The sequence below is a fragment of the Phoca vitulina genome, unplaced genomic scaffold (assembly GCF_004348235.1).
Source record: "Phoca vitulina isolate PV1807 unplaced genomic scaffold, GSC_HSeal_1.0 scaffold58, whole genome shotgun sequence".
In the NCBI taxonomy this organism is placed as follows: Eukaryota; Metazoa; Chordata; class Mammalia; order Carnivora; family Phocidae; genus Phoca; species Phoca vitulina.
The window spans coordinates 5,691,796-5,707,910 of NW_022589761.1; the positions used below are offsets into that span (position 1 = coordinate 5,691,796).

The 16,115-nt window shown below is 57.8% G+C and overlaps 1 protein-coding gene across 3 annotated transcripts; it reads left to right on the top strand.

Moving 5' to 3' along the window:
- The first annotated feature begins 1,814 nt into the window (after positions 1-1,814).
- Positions 1,815-15,144, top strand: MAG (myelin associated glycoprotein). 3 transcript variants are annotated; one of them, XM_032390254.1, is made up of 12 exons: positions 1,815-1,909; positions 3,981-4,040; positions 4,519-4,587; positions 4,775-5,143; positions 6,351-6,647; positions 6,753-7,010; positions 8,174-8,434; positions 12,020-12,307; positions 12,667-12,763; positions 13,541-13,640; positions 13,904-13,942; positions 14,611-14,697. In XM_032390254.1, the coding sequence occupies exons 3-11, from the start codon at positions 4,542-4,544 to the stop codon at positions 13,928-13,930; spliced, it is 1,743 nt and encodes a 580-aa protein (XP_032246145.1). In that variant the 5' UTR covers positions 1,815-1,909; positions 3,981-4,040; positions 4,519-4,541; the 3' UTR covers positions 13,931-13,942; positions 14,611-14,697. The 3 variants fall into 3 exon arrangements, with proteins under 3 accessions (XP_032246145.1, XP_032246143.1, XP_032246144.1); XM_032390252.1 differs by lacking the exon at positions 13,904-13,942 and having other exon boundaries at positions 14,611-15,144; XM_032390253.1 differs by lacking the exons at positions 1,815-1,909; positions 13,904-13,942 and adding an exon at positions 1,916-2,010 and having other exon boundaries at positions 14,611-15,144.
- Positions 15,145-16,115: the final 971 nt, after the last annotated feature.

The following is a 16,115-nucleotide window of genomic DNA, read 5'->3' on the forward strand; positions in this document are numbered from 1 at the left end:
CAGCAGCCCTATCACACCTGCCTGGTTTCGAAGGCTTGGCTGGATCCGAGCGGTGGCTCCCCGTTTGGACAGGCACAGGCCCTGCAGTGCCCTATCCTCCTGTGGCCTGGGGACCCGGGATTGCAGATTTCAGCGACGGTTGCCAATGGCCTCTGTGGACACACTGGCCTGTGCGTCCTGCCCCCCAGGACAGCCTTCAGTTCACACCTAGAGAGGGGATGGACCCCCAAACTGCACAGGCACATGACCCCAGGGGGGTTGGCGTTGAGGCTGAAGGCTGGGACACAGGAGCACCCCAGGATCTCAGCAGCGTCCTCCAAAGCCCAGGCACCAGGGCCCTCTCTTCTCTAGGACCCAGGCGCTCAAGCCCCACCCCGCTCTCAATGGGCTTTTGTCCCTGTCTGGGAAAGGCACGGGCAGAGTCTGACATCATGAAGCCTGAGGTGGGGGTGGGACTCCCCCTCCCCCTCCATCAGCCTCCTCTGACTCCACACGCCTGGGTCTGAGGGATTTCCCTGCCCCTCACCCTCCCCACCCCGGCTGGGTTCTCCCTTGGGAGAAAGGACCCCCCCCACCCCCACTCCCCGAAAACTGCTCTGGCCTAAAGGAGGATAGAAGATGCTCCAGTGTGACTGAGCAGCTCATGGTCAAACCATTACTACACTTGGTCACAGTACCATCAGCTCCCTCCACCGCCCCTCCCACACAAGCACCTTGCAAAGGTCATGATCAATGGGCGGGGTTGGGCTGGGAGGAGGGTCACTGTGGAGTGTGGAATCTGCGCACAGTGGGTCCTCACCCAGCTCAAAGAGTGAGCATGGCGCTAGATAAGCCCCACTGTGCACCAGGCACTGTTCTAGGGGACAGAGGGCGAAGCGGACAGACAGTCAGAAACCCTGCCCTCTGGGAGCTCCCGTGCCGGTGGGGAAGGAGGCCCCCCCGGAGTGCAGTCAGCAAGCGCGCTGAGGGCCATGGAAGGACGGGGCAGCATTTGCATGGAGGGGCTTGGCGTGGTGAGAGGGGCAGGGCAGGCTTCCAGAGGAAGTGGCATCCAGGCTGGAAGCCTATAGGATGTGCGGGCTGTGGCCCATGGCACTGGGTAACCAGTGCTGCGGGATGGGGTGGGGAGGCCCTTCCAGGAGGAAGGAACGAGGGCAAAGGTCTCCGGTCAGAAGGTGCCGCTGGGTATTTGAGGAACAATGTGTGCACCAACTCTGTTGTTATGAAGCTTAACTCTGTGCCAGGAGCCATTCTACAAACAGGATAGATTAGAAATCAGCGGGCGAAGCCCTTATCTTCCTGGAGATCATGTTCTCATGAGAGAAGACAATCAATGAATGCATAAGGTCATTTCTGACGGCAAGACGAGTCTGGAAAATAGACAAGGATGTGGGCACCAAACGTGACCCAGGGAAGTGATTCAAGAGAGGGTGGAGGTGATGCTGAAGCCAAGAGTGGGCAGGTCCCGTCTCCTGCTCACCCCCTCTGTGGCCTCTTGGGACCGAGGTTATACCTGTCCTGGCCACCAAGATTCCCTAGACACTGAGAACAACGCTTTCTGTTTCTCAGCCTGAGACTTCCAGAGCCATTAGAAGACCCTCCCAGGGACCCAGAACCAGGGTGCACAGTGATGGAGGAGGGGGGAGCAAGTGAGGCTGCCTCCCCCCATCCCCTCCAGGAAGGAGCTAGTAGAACCCAGGCGTCAGGCTGCCCAGCTCCAGCAGTGGTGACAAGGGCCCCTTTGTGCCCCCCTCCCTCGGGGGCAGGGAGGAGCTGGGCCCTGGAGGCAGGCGGCCCCTGGCACCCGGGGGGAGGGGACGGGCTGGCAAGTGGGGGCCTGGACCCTGGGAGGCCAGGGGACTGCAAGCGGGGCCAGTGGAGCAGAGGGTGCCGAAGCAAGAGCATCCAAGTGAGTACTGCAGCCGAGAGGGGCCGGCGATGAGGCGGAGAGCCGAGGACCGGGGCTGAGAGGGGGCAGCAAAGGGTGCCCAGAAGCACGTGCAAGACAAGGTGCTCTGGGCCATGGATGGTCACCGGGAACTGCCCCTAGTTTAGGATGGGGCAGGGTGCTGCTCAGGACGGCTTGGGGAATGGGCTGGGACCGTGGCAGGGACAGTGACCGGGCTTAGGGAAGGAACCACGGAGAGGAAGAACGCAGGGCTCTTCTCAGCATCCCTGTGGTGGAAAGTCTGCAGTAACAGCTGCCCTGGGGCTCCTAAGTTTGGGCCAGACGGCGGGGTTGGGGGTGAGGGGGGCTGGATGAAGAGCAGAGGGATGGGCAGGTGATCAGCCACCTGCATCCTGCCATCTGTGAGGGGGTGGGGGCAGTGACTGTGTGTGAGACAGTGTCAGCCCCTGGGTGCATGACAGGTGTGTGTGTGTTCGCGTGCGTGTGCACGCACACACCTCCCCTGGGGGAGCCTTAATCTACATCAGTGATCCTCAACCTTGTTTTCTTTTTTTTTTTTAAAGATTTTATTTATTTATTTGACAGAGAGATAGAGAGAGAGCACAAGTAGGCAGAGAGGCAGGCAGAGGGAGAGGGAGAAGCAGACTCTCCACTGAGCAGGGAGCCTGACGCGGGGCTCGATCCCAGGACCCTGGGATCATGACCTGAGCCGAAGGCAGCCGCTTAACCGACTGAGCCACCCAGGCGCCCCAACCTTGTTTTCATTATACCCCGCTAAGGAATAATTTTAGAGCTATTTTTCCTAATCCCATTCCCACCATGAAATTTTACGACCATAGACGTACAGTACATACGTTTATGTACTGTGGCCCTTTAGAGAGTCACAGCTCACCGTAACAGCTAAGACTTTCCTGGCCCCCACCCTAAGAACCCATCTCAGCCCCCATTACGAACAGGTGGTCTACCTGCTTGTGTCACAAGTCTGCCAGGGCCCTGTAACCGGCCCTCGCCTGTGTCCCGTACCTTCTTGTTGCAGTGTGTCCATCAGCCTGTGTCTGGGTGGGTCCGTTCTTGGCTGCCTCCCAGTGTGTGTACGCAGGTCCGTGTGTCTTTGTGCGCATGGCCTGCAGGCAGGTCCACGTGTGCGCCTGCATGCCCGTGTCCGCCCTGGGGTGTGGTGGGCGGGAGGCAGGGCAGTGCAGGGACGCTTCTGGGACCGTGTGTGTGTGTGTGTGTGTGTGTGTGTGTGTGTGTGTGTGTGTGGAGGGTATCCGCAGGTGCAGGGGGCTCGCTGCCCTGCCCAGCTGTGCACCTGCATCACTATTGTGTGAGCCTGTTCCTTCTGGTTGGGTCTAGATCTGTCACATTTCAGACCGGCATTTGCATGTGTCTGACTGCATTCGCCCGTGTCCGTGGGAAGAGGGCGGCCAAGGCCAGGGAAGGCAGCCACTTGAAACCCTGGCTTTGACCCTGAAGCGACCCACAGAGCAGCCGGGTGCCAGGGACTCACGAGCTCCCAACCCCGGGCTCCTTCCTGGCCCCGCTCCGGGCCCAGCCAGGAGCGCCCGACTCTTCTTTCATCCCACCTACCCCGAGAAGCCCCCCAGGCTGAGGCAGCCTCACCCTGAGAGAACAGGGCTCTTTTGTCCCGGGCCCTGGCCTCTGTTGAGGGTGGGGACAGCAGGGGCTGTCTGTGGGGTGGGAGAGGGCGGCAGGAATTCCCGCGGCATGTTGGGAATGCTGATGCTGTGAAACCCAGTCATTGATGGGCTGGGTCCCTGCCCGCCACCCCCAGGCCTCAGCCGTGGGACATCTGCTCCCTCACCCCACTCACCACACAGCCCGCCTCTCCCCCACCCCAATGCTCCGCTGCTCCCCTTTCCTCCCCAAAGTTCTTCGCCATCACGGCTCGGGGCGGGCAGGCTGTGACTGCAGCTTCCAGGCTGTGTGGGAGGGTCCCGAGCATCCCCGGGCAGCGGACACCACGTGGGCAGCCCTACAGCGGGCCACCGCTCAGAGCGGACACGGAGAGAGGGCGGCCGGCGCTGCACCTGTCTGGCTCTCATTCCAGGTTGGCTGGCTGACAGCTTCAAGTGAGACCCGAAGGCATTCCCAACTCAGGGAGACTGAGGTGAGGGGCAGGGTTCCAACTTCTCTTTCCCCCTGGCTTCCCCTGCTTCTTGCGGCCGGTCCAGCCCTGGCTCTGTCCTTACTTTCTGGAAACACCCAGGGGCACGATGGCAATGAAGATAATTATCAGCATGGCACTACAACATAGAGACAGGGCAGTCTGGTGGTTAAGTCTGCAGACGCGGAGCTAGGCAGACTGGCCACCAGCTGTGTGCCCTTGGGCAAATTACTTAACCTCTCTGGACCGCAGCTATAACATGCGGGTTCTAACTGCCCCTACCTCAAAGAGACCAAATGAATTAATACAGCGGAGTCAAGCACTGGGGCCTGATGCATGGTCAATGCATTAGAAATGTTTGTAATTCCAAATAACGATACTGGCAGCAGCCAGCCTCTGAACAGGCCCCCTCCTGAAGCCTTACCAGAGGCACCCTTTACCTCTTCGCCCGGCCTTTAGTGCTCTCCTCTCCCCTCTCCAGCTGTCGCTCACTTGCTGGACAGAATGATATTCCTCACGACACTGCCTCTGTTTTGGATTATGATTTCAGGTAAGGGCTAGGGGTGAGGGGGGATCCTGGGGCCTTGGCCCCCGAGTGGGCTGGGGCTGTTTCTGTGGGTCCCTGCAGCCCCCAGGGGCATGGTGGAAGGTGATGGGAGTATGTGTGTGTGGGGGGGGGCGCGTGGTGATCGGGGAAGGACATGTCCCTCCCCCTCAGTGGTCCTGCTTGCCCACAGCCTCTCGAGGGGGTCACTGGGGTGCCTGGATGCCCTCCTCCATCTCTGCCTTCGAGGGCACATGCGTCTCCATCCCCTGCCGCTTCGACTTCCCCGATGAGCTGCGGCCAGCCGTGGTGCATGGCGTCTGGTACTTCAACAGCCCCTACCCGAAAAACTATCCCCCGGTGGTCTTCAAGTCTCGAACCCAAGTCGTGCATGAGAGCTTTCAGGGCCGCAGCCGCCTCCTGGGGGACCTGGGCCTGCGTAACTGCACCCTCCTGCTCAGCAGCCTCAGCCCCGAGCTGGGCGGCAAGTACTACTTCCGCGGGGACCTAGGGGGCTACAACCAGTACACCTTCTCAGAGCACAGTGTCCTGGATATCATCAGTGAGTCCCCAGAGGGTGTGCGCATGCAGTGGGCGGGGGGTTTGGGGGGGGGGCGCCAAGTCCTCCTCGGAGCCTTTCCAGGGAGGTCTGGGATGGCCGGGCCAGGGATTTCTCAGTCTGGCTGGGGGGTGCAAACTCCCATGCCCTCACGGACCAGGCAGATGACAGAAATAGGCAAAGCAGGGCCCCAAACAAGAGGAAAAATGAGGGCTCTTCCTCTTCTAGAAATAACTGGAAGGAAAGCAGTGGGGCCCAGGGGTTAGGGGTAAGGCCTCAGGATCCCTGAGTTAGCTGGGTGACTGTGGGCATGTTACTTCATGTCTCTAGGCCTTGTTTTCCTCTTCTGTAAGATGGGAATAAGAATAGCACTTACAGTTCAATGAGTGAATCCTTGTGGAGTGTGCAGAGCAATGCCTGGTTCTGGGTAACCAGTGCTGGGGGAGAATGTGGAGATACTGCTCTCGGACAGTCTGAATTTTTAAGAGAAACCAGAACTGTGTGTTTTTCTGTGTAATCTCCTAATTCCTAAACATTGGCTGCTGATTCAGATTTTTAAAAACAAATCCTAAGTTTAGGCCGAGTAACATGCAGTTCTGGGCCAGATTTGGCAATCAGAGTGGGGCATGCTGCCTAATTCCTGAGAGGCCCTATAGCACGGAGCCCCTAGATTTGGGTTCCCCATCAGCACAGAGTCCAAATGAGCCAGGTTACAGCCCCGATGCAGAAAGAGACCCCAATGGTACAGCTAGACATGCATCTCCAGGACGTAACACACACACACACACACACACACACACACACACACACACACGGAAAATAAACCAAAGCAGACAGGGGAAAGAAGTTTCTTCAGGGTTACAGTGCAGTATCCAGAGCACAGATGATGAAGCCAGAGTGACAGAGTTTGAAGCTCAGTTTTACTGCACACTAGCTGTGGCCTCAGTTTCATCATCTAAAACATGAGCAAAATAACATTACCCACCTTCTGGCATGGCTGGAAGGACTGGCAAGGGAAACACTGTAAAGTACTCAGCCCATTATATTGTTATTTTCATTATTACACATCTGAGGTCGGATGGTGGAGGGCCTCTGGGTGAAGGATAACCAGGAGGAGAGAAGGTTGTAGGGAATTCTGTATGCAAGGACGGGGAGGGGACCAGGAGCCAAGAATGCCTCCTCAACCCTCCTGTTCCCCCCTCTCATCTAGACACCCCCAACATCGTGGTCCCCCCGGAGGTGGTGGTAGGCTCGGAAGTGGAGGTGAGCTGCATGGTGCCTGACAACTGCCCAGAGCTGCGCCCGGAGCTCAGCTGGCTGGGCCACGAAGGGCTGGGGGAGCCCGCGGTGCTGGGTCGGCTGCGCGAGGACGAGGGCACCTGGGTGCAGGTGTCACTGCTACACTTCGTGCCCACTAGGGAGGCCAACGGCCACCGGCTGGGCTGCCAGGCCTCCTTCCCCAACACCACCCTGCAGTTCGAGGGCTATGCCAGCCTGGACGTCAAGTGTGAGCCTGGGGGCGGGGCGAGGCGGGGGCGGGGTCAGGGCCGGGGGCGGGGTCTGCGGTCCCAGCCCGCTGACCCCCACCCCGTCCTTGTGTCGCGGGCCTCAGACCCCCCTGTGATCGTGGAGATGAACGCCTCGGTGGAAGCCATCGAGGGCTCGCACGTCAGCCTGCTCTGCGGGGCGGACAGCAACCCCCTGCCGCTGCTGACCTGGATGCGGGACGGCACGGTGCTCCGGGAGGCCGTGGCCGAGAGCCTGTTCTTGGATCTGGAAGAGGTGACCCCCGCGGAGGACGGCGTCTACGCCTGCCTGGCAGAGAACGCCTACGGCCAGGACAACCGCACCGTGGGGCTCAGCGTCATGTGTGAGTGGCGCCCGCGCCCCGCACCGGCCCCAGGCGGACAGAAGAGGGGAGACAGGCGGTGGAGCCAGGGGCTGGTGGAGCTGGGCGGGGGGCGGGGGCGGGCCCCCCAGGCCACAAACAAGGTGGAGGCCAAGGTGGAGCGGAGGGCTGCGGGTCAAGGCGTTCCTTCCTGCGTCCCACAAGTATCTGATGAACACCTACTGCGCACCACTCTCATCCCCCAGACGAGGTGTGAAGACAGATGGGTCCCTGCCCCCCAGGGGAGCCAGTGAAACTCCGTTTCCTTCAGACCAGCCTTGGCTGGTCTAGGAGTAGATCTGGGCCTTGGAAATCCGCATTTCCCAATGAGCCCCAGTGCAGCTGTAGGGGGAGGGACGAAGGGACCCCAGACCTCACCCAGCCCCTTGCACACTGTGTACATTCTGGAGTCCCCCGGGGAGCGGGGGGAACTACGGGCTGGTCAGATAAGGTTCTTTGTTAGCAACCAAGGAGAGGTCATTCATTCATTCACAAATATTTATTGAGGCAAAATGCCCAGGGCTGTGGATAATAATAATGAGAGCTGCGGCCAACATTTACTCAGCAGTTTCTGAGAGCTTTCCACAAATACGCTTACCCCGGACATCCCCACGGCTGGCCCCCACCCACCTCTTCTCTTCTCAGGGAAGCCTTCCCTCACCATCCTAGTTAAAACTCCAAATACCCTGATTTCCCATACCACGTTTCCTTTTCTACAAAGCCCTTATCCCCATCTTGCCAACTACATTTATTTACTAACACAGTGTCCACTCAGGTGGTTGGGAATCTTCGTCTTACTTTGTTCAGGCTAAAACAGCACCTGTCCCATAGGTTCTCAGTGGCTCCTGTGCGGTTGGGACTATTATTAAGCTCATTTTCCAGATAAGAGAAATGAGGCCCCGAGGGGTTAGGACATGGGTCCACACCCAGCTGGTAAGGGGTACTGCTGGGATTCGAGCACAAGCGCTCTGACCGCAGAGCCCCTGTTCTTGTAAACAGGATAGCCAGACAGGGGTTACCTGAACCATCCTGAGCCAGTGTGCTGAGATTGGGGTATATGGGGTCACACTGGGGGTGGGAGTTGGCTGGCAGAAGAGGCACCCTTGGCTTCTGACCATTGGCGCCCCCTGTCCTGCCCCCCCCAGATGCACCCCGGAAGCCGATGGTGAACGGGACAATGGTGGCCGTGGAGGGGGAGACGGTCTCCATCTTGTGCTCCACACAGAGCAACCCGGATCCTATTCTCACCATCTTCAAGGAGAAGCAGATTCTGGCCACGGTCATCTACGAGAGCGAGCTGCAGCTTGAGCTGCCTGCCGTCACTCCGGAGGATGACGGAGAGTACTGGTGTGTGGCTGAGAACCAGTATGGCCAGAGGGCCACCACCTTCAACCTATCCGTGGAATGTGAGTACCCACCCCCCCGACCCCCCCGCTCCTCTCCCATTGTCCTGCTGAGAGCCAGCTGGACTTGATCTCCTTCCACATTCCCTGTTTCAGTGGATGGTTCAGTGGGGGCACCTGGGTTACTGGGAAGCAACCATGCATCCCAACCAAGGGTCAGCTTTGCACCAGTAGATGAGAATGCGCAAGGGAGGGAAGCTGAATCCACAGCAAGAAATTGGAAGTCCCACGTGAGAGTACTGTGTCCCCACATCCTGGGGTGTGCTTTTGACCAAGGAGATTTCTGGATCCTGTGGCCTCTGACCCCTTTGCATTCACCAATAACCACGACATCTAACCCTTGAGTTGCATTGCTATGTACCAGGCATTGCTGGAAGCTTTGTACAGGGATCCACTCAATTGATCCACATGACATTCCCAGGAGAGAGGTTCTATTACTGCCTCCAGTTTCCCGAGAAGCAAACTGAGGCCCAGAGAGGTTATGCCATTTACCCAAGGTCACACAGCTAGAGAACGGTTCAAATCCAGACAGTCTGGCTCCACTGTTCTGTACTGCCATGGTTGACCTCATCCTATGTTATTACATCAGAATATATTGATCAAGCAGTTGTTATGTGCCAAGGGCAGGGTGACTCTGGGGGACGTGGGGGAGAGGACCAAGAGGACACCAAGCTTATTAACAGATGCAGTATAGCCAGATCAACGGGATGGATGCACATAGAAAGCCTGGAGGTCTTGGAAATGAAGCTCAACCTTCCACTGGCAATCAGCACCTATCCCGACCTCCCCACTGGATGACACCGCCAACACCCCCACCCCCATCTCGACCCCAGCCCGTGAGTGGGGCTGTAGCTCCCAGCTCCTGGTTTCCATTCCCTCTCCTGCAGCAACTCCCTCTGGAATGTCACCTCCATGTTGCCATCTCCTCTGCCTCCTCTTCAGCTCCTGCCCGGCGTCTGGCACTAGTCTCCATACTTTACCACTCCCCGCCTCCATTAATCCACCTACAGTGGTCCCCAGACGGTATTGAGCACCACGCCTACTCAGTACTTTGGATGTGGTAATAATCACTACGTGGTAGATACAGACTGTTTCTGGAGTGCCACCTTGCAAGGCAAAGGGGTGGCCACACACTGCTGTGCTAACCTTTCGCCTTGGGGCACATTCCCTCCCAGCCTCTGCTTGCTCGCAGTACCCACGGTGATCATGAGTTGTGGGGTGTTCTGCTTTCTCCATCCTCACCCTCCTGGGCCCAGCTTCCTCCTTCTGCTACACCCCTTTTCCCTGTCACACCCCAAGCCAGTGGCCTTTTAAGTCAGAGGGTTAGAGAGTCCCCCAAGAATTGGATGGAGGCCCCCGAGCACGAACACCACAGCGTCTCACGTCCATGGGCAGTCACAGGCTCTCCTGTGCAGCAAACGGTCGTTCATGGTCTGCTCTGGGCAGGACCCCGAGCTCTGCAGGTGTTCTTCTGCGGAGCCCGTGTGGTCATCCTGTGAGGCAGATATGCATTATCATCATCCCGGCCTCAGGCTGCTGGGCACGGCATCCCTCAGGCTCCTCTCTGTCCCTGAAGTTTGTGTCCCCTCGCCGACAATGGCAGGTGCCCCTAGTGTGGGGCTTCCTTCTTACTCGCTGAACCATCGCTGAACCAGGGCCCAGCTTGGTGAGGGACATGCAGCAAGGTACTCCCCTCTACTGAGTGCTCGTGTGCAGGGGACTAGTCTGAGCCCTTGGCGCATCCTGACCTATTTTGGTCTCGCCACAACATGATTGTGAGGGACTGTTCTTCACCCCAGTTTAAGAGAAGGAAACTGAAGTGAGCTGGTGTCCAGCACCAGACAGAGCTGAACTGCCCCAGGTCAGAATCCCCACTCTGTCTTCCATCTTGTTGCATGATCCCAGACAAGTGACTTCACTTTTGCTGAGCCTCTCCACTGACAAATGGGTTTATGATAACCGTAGCTTACCCCAGAGAAGGTTGTGAAGAGTCTGGACGTTATGCTGAGCGCCCACAGCACCTGAGCCATCCTCTGTGCTCCGTAAATAATTTCCCACTAATCTCTCCCTTGGACTCCAGGCTCGGTGCCCGTCCTAAGTGCCTGCAGCCAAGGCTTTGCTCACGTGCTCCCCCTGCTGGAATGGTTTCATTTTTCTTATCCTGAATCCTTGGGAGGAATGTTAAGCCTTTGTATCACACTTGTGAGCCTGGCTTCAGAGTTCCCATAGGCCCTTGCGAAAAAGGACCAATACTCCTGTTTGCACAGATGAAAACTCCACCTTGGAGGCCTAGGGAAGCCTAATGGCCTGATCGGGGCCAGTAAATGGCAGAGCTGGGCTTCAAGCCAAAGCTGTCCCACCCCAAACTCCCCATTCTTTGTGGGACTGGGGGTCTGTAAAGGGTCAGTTCCCCAGGTCTCCCAGGCCACCTGCGAAGCTGCGGAGATACTAAGCACATGCAGGCAGGGTGGCGGCAAGGGATCGAGGGCGGACACTCTCACCAGAGCAGTAGGGGTGCAGTCTTGAATGAAAGGGTTTCTAAAAAAATGTTAATAGCTGTTGGTTCAGGCTTGTCATTATTCACTTACTCTGTGGGGTGTTAATTCACTAACACTACAACAAGCCTAGTGCATGTTTGCCTGAACAGATTTCGGGCTATATATTTTTGATTTACTAAATTTAGACGCAAGTACAAATTGAGGTTCCAGTTGGAACCATCTCGAGGTCGAATCCGGCCACGTGACTCCCTGGCCCGTCACTGTTACCTGCATATTCTTTTTTTTTTTTGCCGGAAATTGAAAGTAAGTGGGGGTAGATGGCCCGAGGGTCCTTTGGCCATGTGTAAGTAGGGTTCTGGTCAGAACTGAGAACCAGGGCTCAGTCTAGAGAGAGCAGACTCTGGTGCTGGATTCTTCAGGAGGGAAAGAGAATATACTTTTAAAAACAACATTCGATGTTCTATTATATCATATTTTAGAAAATGAAAGAAAGAAAGAAACAAACAAAAAAACCCACGAAAACCAGGCCAGTACCATTTTTGTAATATAAATGGCAGCAAAGGGAAGCTCAACACAATGATCTTGGGTGGAGGGCGTGGGTTGGTGCCAGTGGCAGTGGAGGATCCCATGAAGAGGGGACAGTCAGGGTGCAAGGGGGCTCGAAGGAGTCAGCAGGGGCATGTGCAGGTGGCCAGGGAGGGGAGCCGGCAGGACTCAATAGCCCACATCAGTCTTCGCAGAGATCTGCTATGTGAAAGGCGCGTTCTAAGCGTGGGGACAGAGTGGAGGCAGAGCGAGAGCCTGCCTTGACGGAGGCAAGAGCCCAGCTGTATGGGTGTCTCACATGGGTAGGATAGTGCTGGGGAGCAAAACCCAAGCGAGACAGGGAGCAAATGGTTGGTGAAGCGACGTGCAATTTCCGTGAGTAGTCAGAGAAAGAGATGTCATCTGAGTAGAGCCAGAGATGTGCAAAGGGGGAAATGCAGCTCGTCTCTGAGACAGCTACCACCCGCTCCGCCAAGGAGTCCCCTGAGGCTCAGCCTCCAGTTGGCGCCAGTCCCCTGAGTCCTGGTCCTTCTTGCCCCTGCAGTTGCCCCCTTGATCCTCCTGGAGTCCCACTGCGCAGCAGCCCGGGACACAGTGCAGTGTCTGTGCGTGGTGAAATCCAACCCGGAGCCGTCCGTGGCCTTCGAGCTGCCCTCACGCAACGTGACCGTGAACGAGACGGAGCGGGAGTTCGTGTACTCGGAGCGCAGCGGCCTCCTGCTCACCAGCATCCTCACGCTGCGGGGCCAGGCCCAGGCCCCGCCCCGGGTCATCTGCACGGCCCACAACCTCTACGGCACCAAGAGCCTGGAGCTGCCCTTCCAGGGAGCCCGTGAGTGCTGTGATCGGGGGCTGGGAGCCACGGGGGTGGAGGGGGCTTCTCTTGAATCCAGGCTTCCCTCCCTGAGGCTGAGCATCAGCCACCAAGCACGGGTCAGGCGACGCAGGTGGATCAAGCAGTAAAGATGCCCTTTCCAGTTGGTAAGGAGAGGCTGCCCTGGGTTGCCTGCGCTTTAATGTTCGCCTGGACCCTCTGGCCACTAAGCCCTCCAGGCCAGTCAGGCAGTGCAAGGCCATGCCAGCTATGGAAATGTTTTCACCATTACCTCTGCCCCAGCCCATCTCCCAAGACCCCGGGGTGTCCTCACTACCACCAGCATTCCTGAGGGTGCCTGGGTCTTCTGTCCTCAGACCGCCTGATGTGGGCCAAGATCGGCCCCGTGGGAGCCGTGGTAGCCTTTGCCATCCTAATTGCCATCGTCTGCTACATTACCCAGACACGCAGAAAGTGAGTGGCCTGTCAGGGCTCATCTGGGGAGGCAGGGAGTCTCCCGGGGCTGGGGAGGCAGGGAGGTCAGTTAGAGGCAGCAGGTGGGCGAGGGAGGGCAGCCCTGCATGTGTGTGGGAGGGCGATTCTGCTCTGTGGATGTTTGGCTGCACGGAGGAGGCTCCTGCTAACATGCACGGGTGGGCCAGTGCCCAGGCGCTGCACTTTCCCCTGTTGGCAACCTTGTCTCCACGTTCTGTGGCCATAGCCTCCTGGCCTCTAGGAACCCTCCTGCGGTGCAGTGCGGGAAAGCCAGCTGCCCCTGGCTCGTAGCCACAGGGTCGGTCACAGTCGGTTCCAGGGCCCGGGTGATTACACACATCGTCCTCGGCAACAAACACACTCCCCAGCCCCAAACCACACCCACCTACCACACCTTTGCTGTTTTTCCTCCTTGTGGCACACACACATCAGCTGCCCTGAAAACGAATTCATCTTTCTGCTCCACATCCTGGTAGCAAGAGGGGCTGACAGAGCCAGAGCACATGGAAAGAACCCCAGGAAGCCAGGCTGGGTTCCCCAAAAGTGGCAGAGACCAGGGGCTAGATGGAGGGATGGGCAGTGGGGGACAGGAAGAGGCTGGTCATTCTGAAGAGGCCATCTACCCCGTCTTAGAGAGATGGGTGGGAACAGCCCTGGGGTCCCTTGAGCCAAACTCCTAAGGTAGATGGGGTGCAGAAAGGGAGCGGAGAGGGAGGCCTGGGACTCCTGCTGGGGCTGACACGTCCTGCTCTGCAGAAAGAACGTGACAGAGAGCCCCAGCTTCTCGGCGGGGGACAACCCCCCGGTCCTGTTCAGCAGCGACTTCCGCATCTCTGGGGCGCCAGAGAAGTACGAGGTGAGGGCCAGAGGCCTGTGGTTCCAGACTAGCTGGAGAAACTGGGTGCCAAGGACACGGAGGGCCTGGGAGGGCCTGGGAGGCCAAGGGGCAGACGGGAGGCTGGCCCCTTCAGAAGGGAAAGGGAGGAGGCGTGGAGGGTGGCTGCATCTGGGCTGGGAGCGGGGCTCAGGCTGAGGCTGCAAAGGGGGCTGAGGGACTCAGTGGAGGGCAGCCCCCATCCTCTCCACCCGGGTCTATGACTGCATTTCCTTCTCCAATAGTCCAGAGAGGTCTCTACCCTGGAATGAGCGCCCCAGGAGGTAGGTTCCAGGGGCCTCAGTGTGCCCACCTCTGGGCCCTTGTCGGGCCTCGGGGTTGGCGTGCATGTGTGTGCGTTCTCGTCAGGCATCCAGGATGTTCCCTGGTTAAGTCTGACTCTGCCCAGCCCTCCTGGCCTTGTCTATTCTGTCCTGTTGCTGCTCCCTTCTATCTGTGGCCACTGTCCTGTGTCTGTGTCCAAAGGCCCCCTGTAGGGGTGGGGGCGGGGTGGAACACAGGACAGGGAAGCCAAAGTCACCCCTGAAGGATCTCCCAGATTGAGGAGGGGAGCCACCCTAGACCCAAACATAGGGGAAGGCCGTCCAGAGCCAGGCACTTACACACATTTGGAAAGGCAGGATCCCGACCAGGTGGCCTTAATCGGCGAAGATGCTATGGGTTGAATCGTGTGCCCCCCCAAATTCCTATGTTGAAGAGGGCTTCCTGGATTTGTAGATGACTCTCAGGCTTAGCAAAGAAGAGGCTGTTGTGCATGGGGCACCAGCAAGGACAAAGGCCCCCGGCTGCGCCAGCGTGCCTTGAGAAAGGAGGTCTACACGGACAGGGCTTTGGGACTCAACTCTGGAGCTGTGGGGGTGCAAGTAACTGCAGCCTTTGCCCCTGAAAAAGGTGGCACAAGACCCTTCTAATGGGCTGGTTCTGTTCATAGAGTGAGAGGCGACTGGGATCTGAGAGGAGGCTGCTGGGCCTTCGGGGGGAACCCCCAGAGCTGGACCTGAGCTATTCTCACTCGGACCTGGGAAAACGACCCACCAAGGACAGCTACACCCTGACAGAGGAGCTGGCCGAGTATGCTGAAATCCGTGTCAAGTGAGGGAGCTGGGGGCAGCCTGTGTGGCCACCCCTCCCTCAGGACCCTCACTGGCCCCTACTGGCTATGGGCTCTCTTGCTCCTCAGAGTGGTGGGGCTGGGGCAGGAAAGGGAGGGGGCAGGTGACAGTGAGGTCCTGGGGGCCTGGCCTCCCCTCCTTCCCAGCTGCCCCCCGCCCTACCAGCACCCACCCTGCACTGTGGCTCCTCTCTAACCTCCTTTAACCTCATCTGTCCGGAGGGGAGCTCCGTCTGTCCATCCATGTTATTTATTGCTACCCCTGCCTGGTCTCCACACCCGGCCCCAGGACCTATACAGAGGGACTGAAATAAAGGCCATGAAGCCGTGCACCTGTCTAGATCCTGATGATTTCTGATCCATCCTAGGGGAGCCTGCCACCCCTCTCCTTGCCCTCTGCAAGGTCCTGTGTGGGGACAAGGGCCCAAGAATTCTAGCCCTGAGCCCAAGGCCACCGCCCTGAAGCTGCCCCCACTCTGAGCTGGCAGCTGTGGGCTGGGTCTGGCCCCTTCACTCACTCACATCCCCTCCTGTCCCCTGCAGGTCGGGGTGTTTCGTGGGCCTGTGTTGGTTTGACCACCATCTCTCACATTCATGCCATACTCCGTAGCTCCAGCCTTTCCAGCTTTACTTTTTTGGTTCAAGAAACATTAAGTAGGCACCAGCTGTGTATGGAGCCCCTTCAGGAAGCTCAGGCCATCCTGGGAAGGGACGGGACAATGCTGTGAAGATTAACACTGGGGCTCAGAGAAGCTAGGTCATTTTCCTAGGATCCCAGAGCTAGGAAACAGAGTGGCCAGGCCCTGGACTCAGTTCTTTTTTTCCATAACCCCTGTTGGCAATTTGAAGAGGGCCAGACTCTCCGGTACAAATGGTATTAATAACTAAGAGTTGCTGAGCACTTGCTATGTGCCCCATGGTTCTACCTGATCTACATTAATTAATCTCCACTTACCTTCCCTAAGTAGTATGACAATGGCTCTCAAAGTGGGGTCCCACACCAGCAGCACTGCATCACCTGGGAACTTGTTAGAAAGGCACATTCTCGGGGCGCCCGGGCGACTCAGATGGTTAAGCATCTGCCTTTGGCTCAGGTCATGATCTCGGGGTCCTGGAATCGAGCCCCACACCAGGCTCCCTGCTCAGTGGGGAGTCTGCTTCTCCCTCTTCCTCTACCCTCCACCTCGCTCGTGTGTGCTCTTTCTCAAATAAATAAATAAAATCTTAAAAAAGAAAAGAAAGGAAAAGGAAAGAAAAGGAAAAGAAAAAAGAAAAAAGATAAGATTCTCAAGTCCCCACGCCAGACTGCGGGAACCAGAAACGCT

What these genes read in the sequence shown, in the direction of transcription:
- MAG (XM_032390252.1), top strand. Translation starts at nt 4,542, where the DNA reads ATGATATTCCTCACGACACTGCCTCTGTTTTGGATTATGATTTCAG. An exon ending in GTTTTGGATTATGATTTCAG is followed by an intron (nt 4,588 to 4,774) that starts GTAAGGGCTAGG and finishes GCTTGCCCACAG; the next exon opens with CCTCTCGAGGGGGTCACTGG. An exon ending in CAGTGTCCTGGATATCATCA is followed by an intron (nt 5,144 to 6,350) that starts GTGAGTCCCCAG and finishes CCTCTCATCTAG; the next exon opens with ACACCCCCAACATCGTGGTC.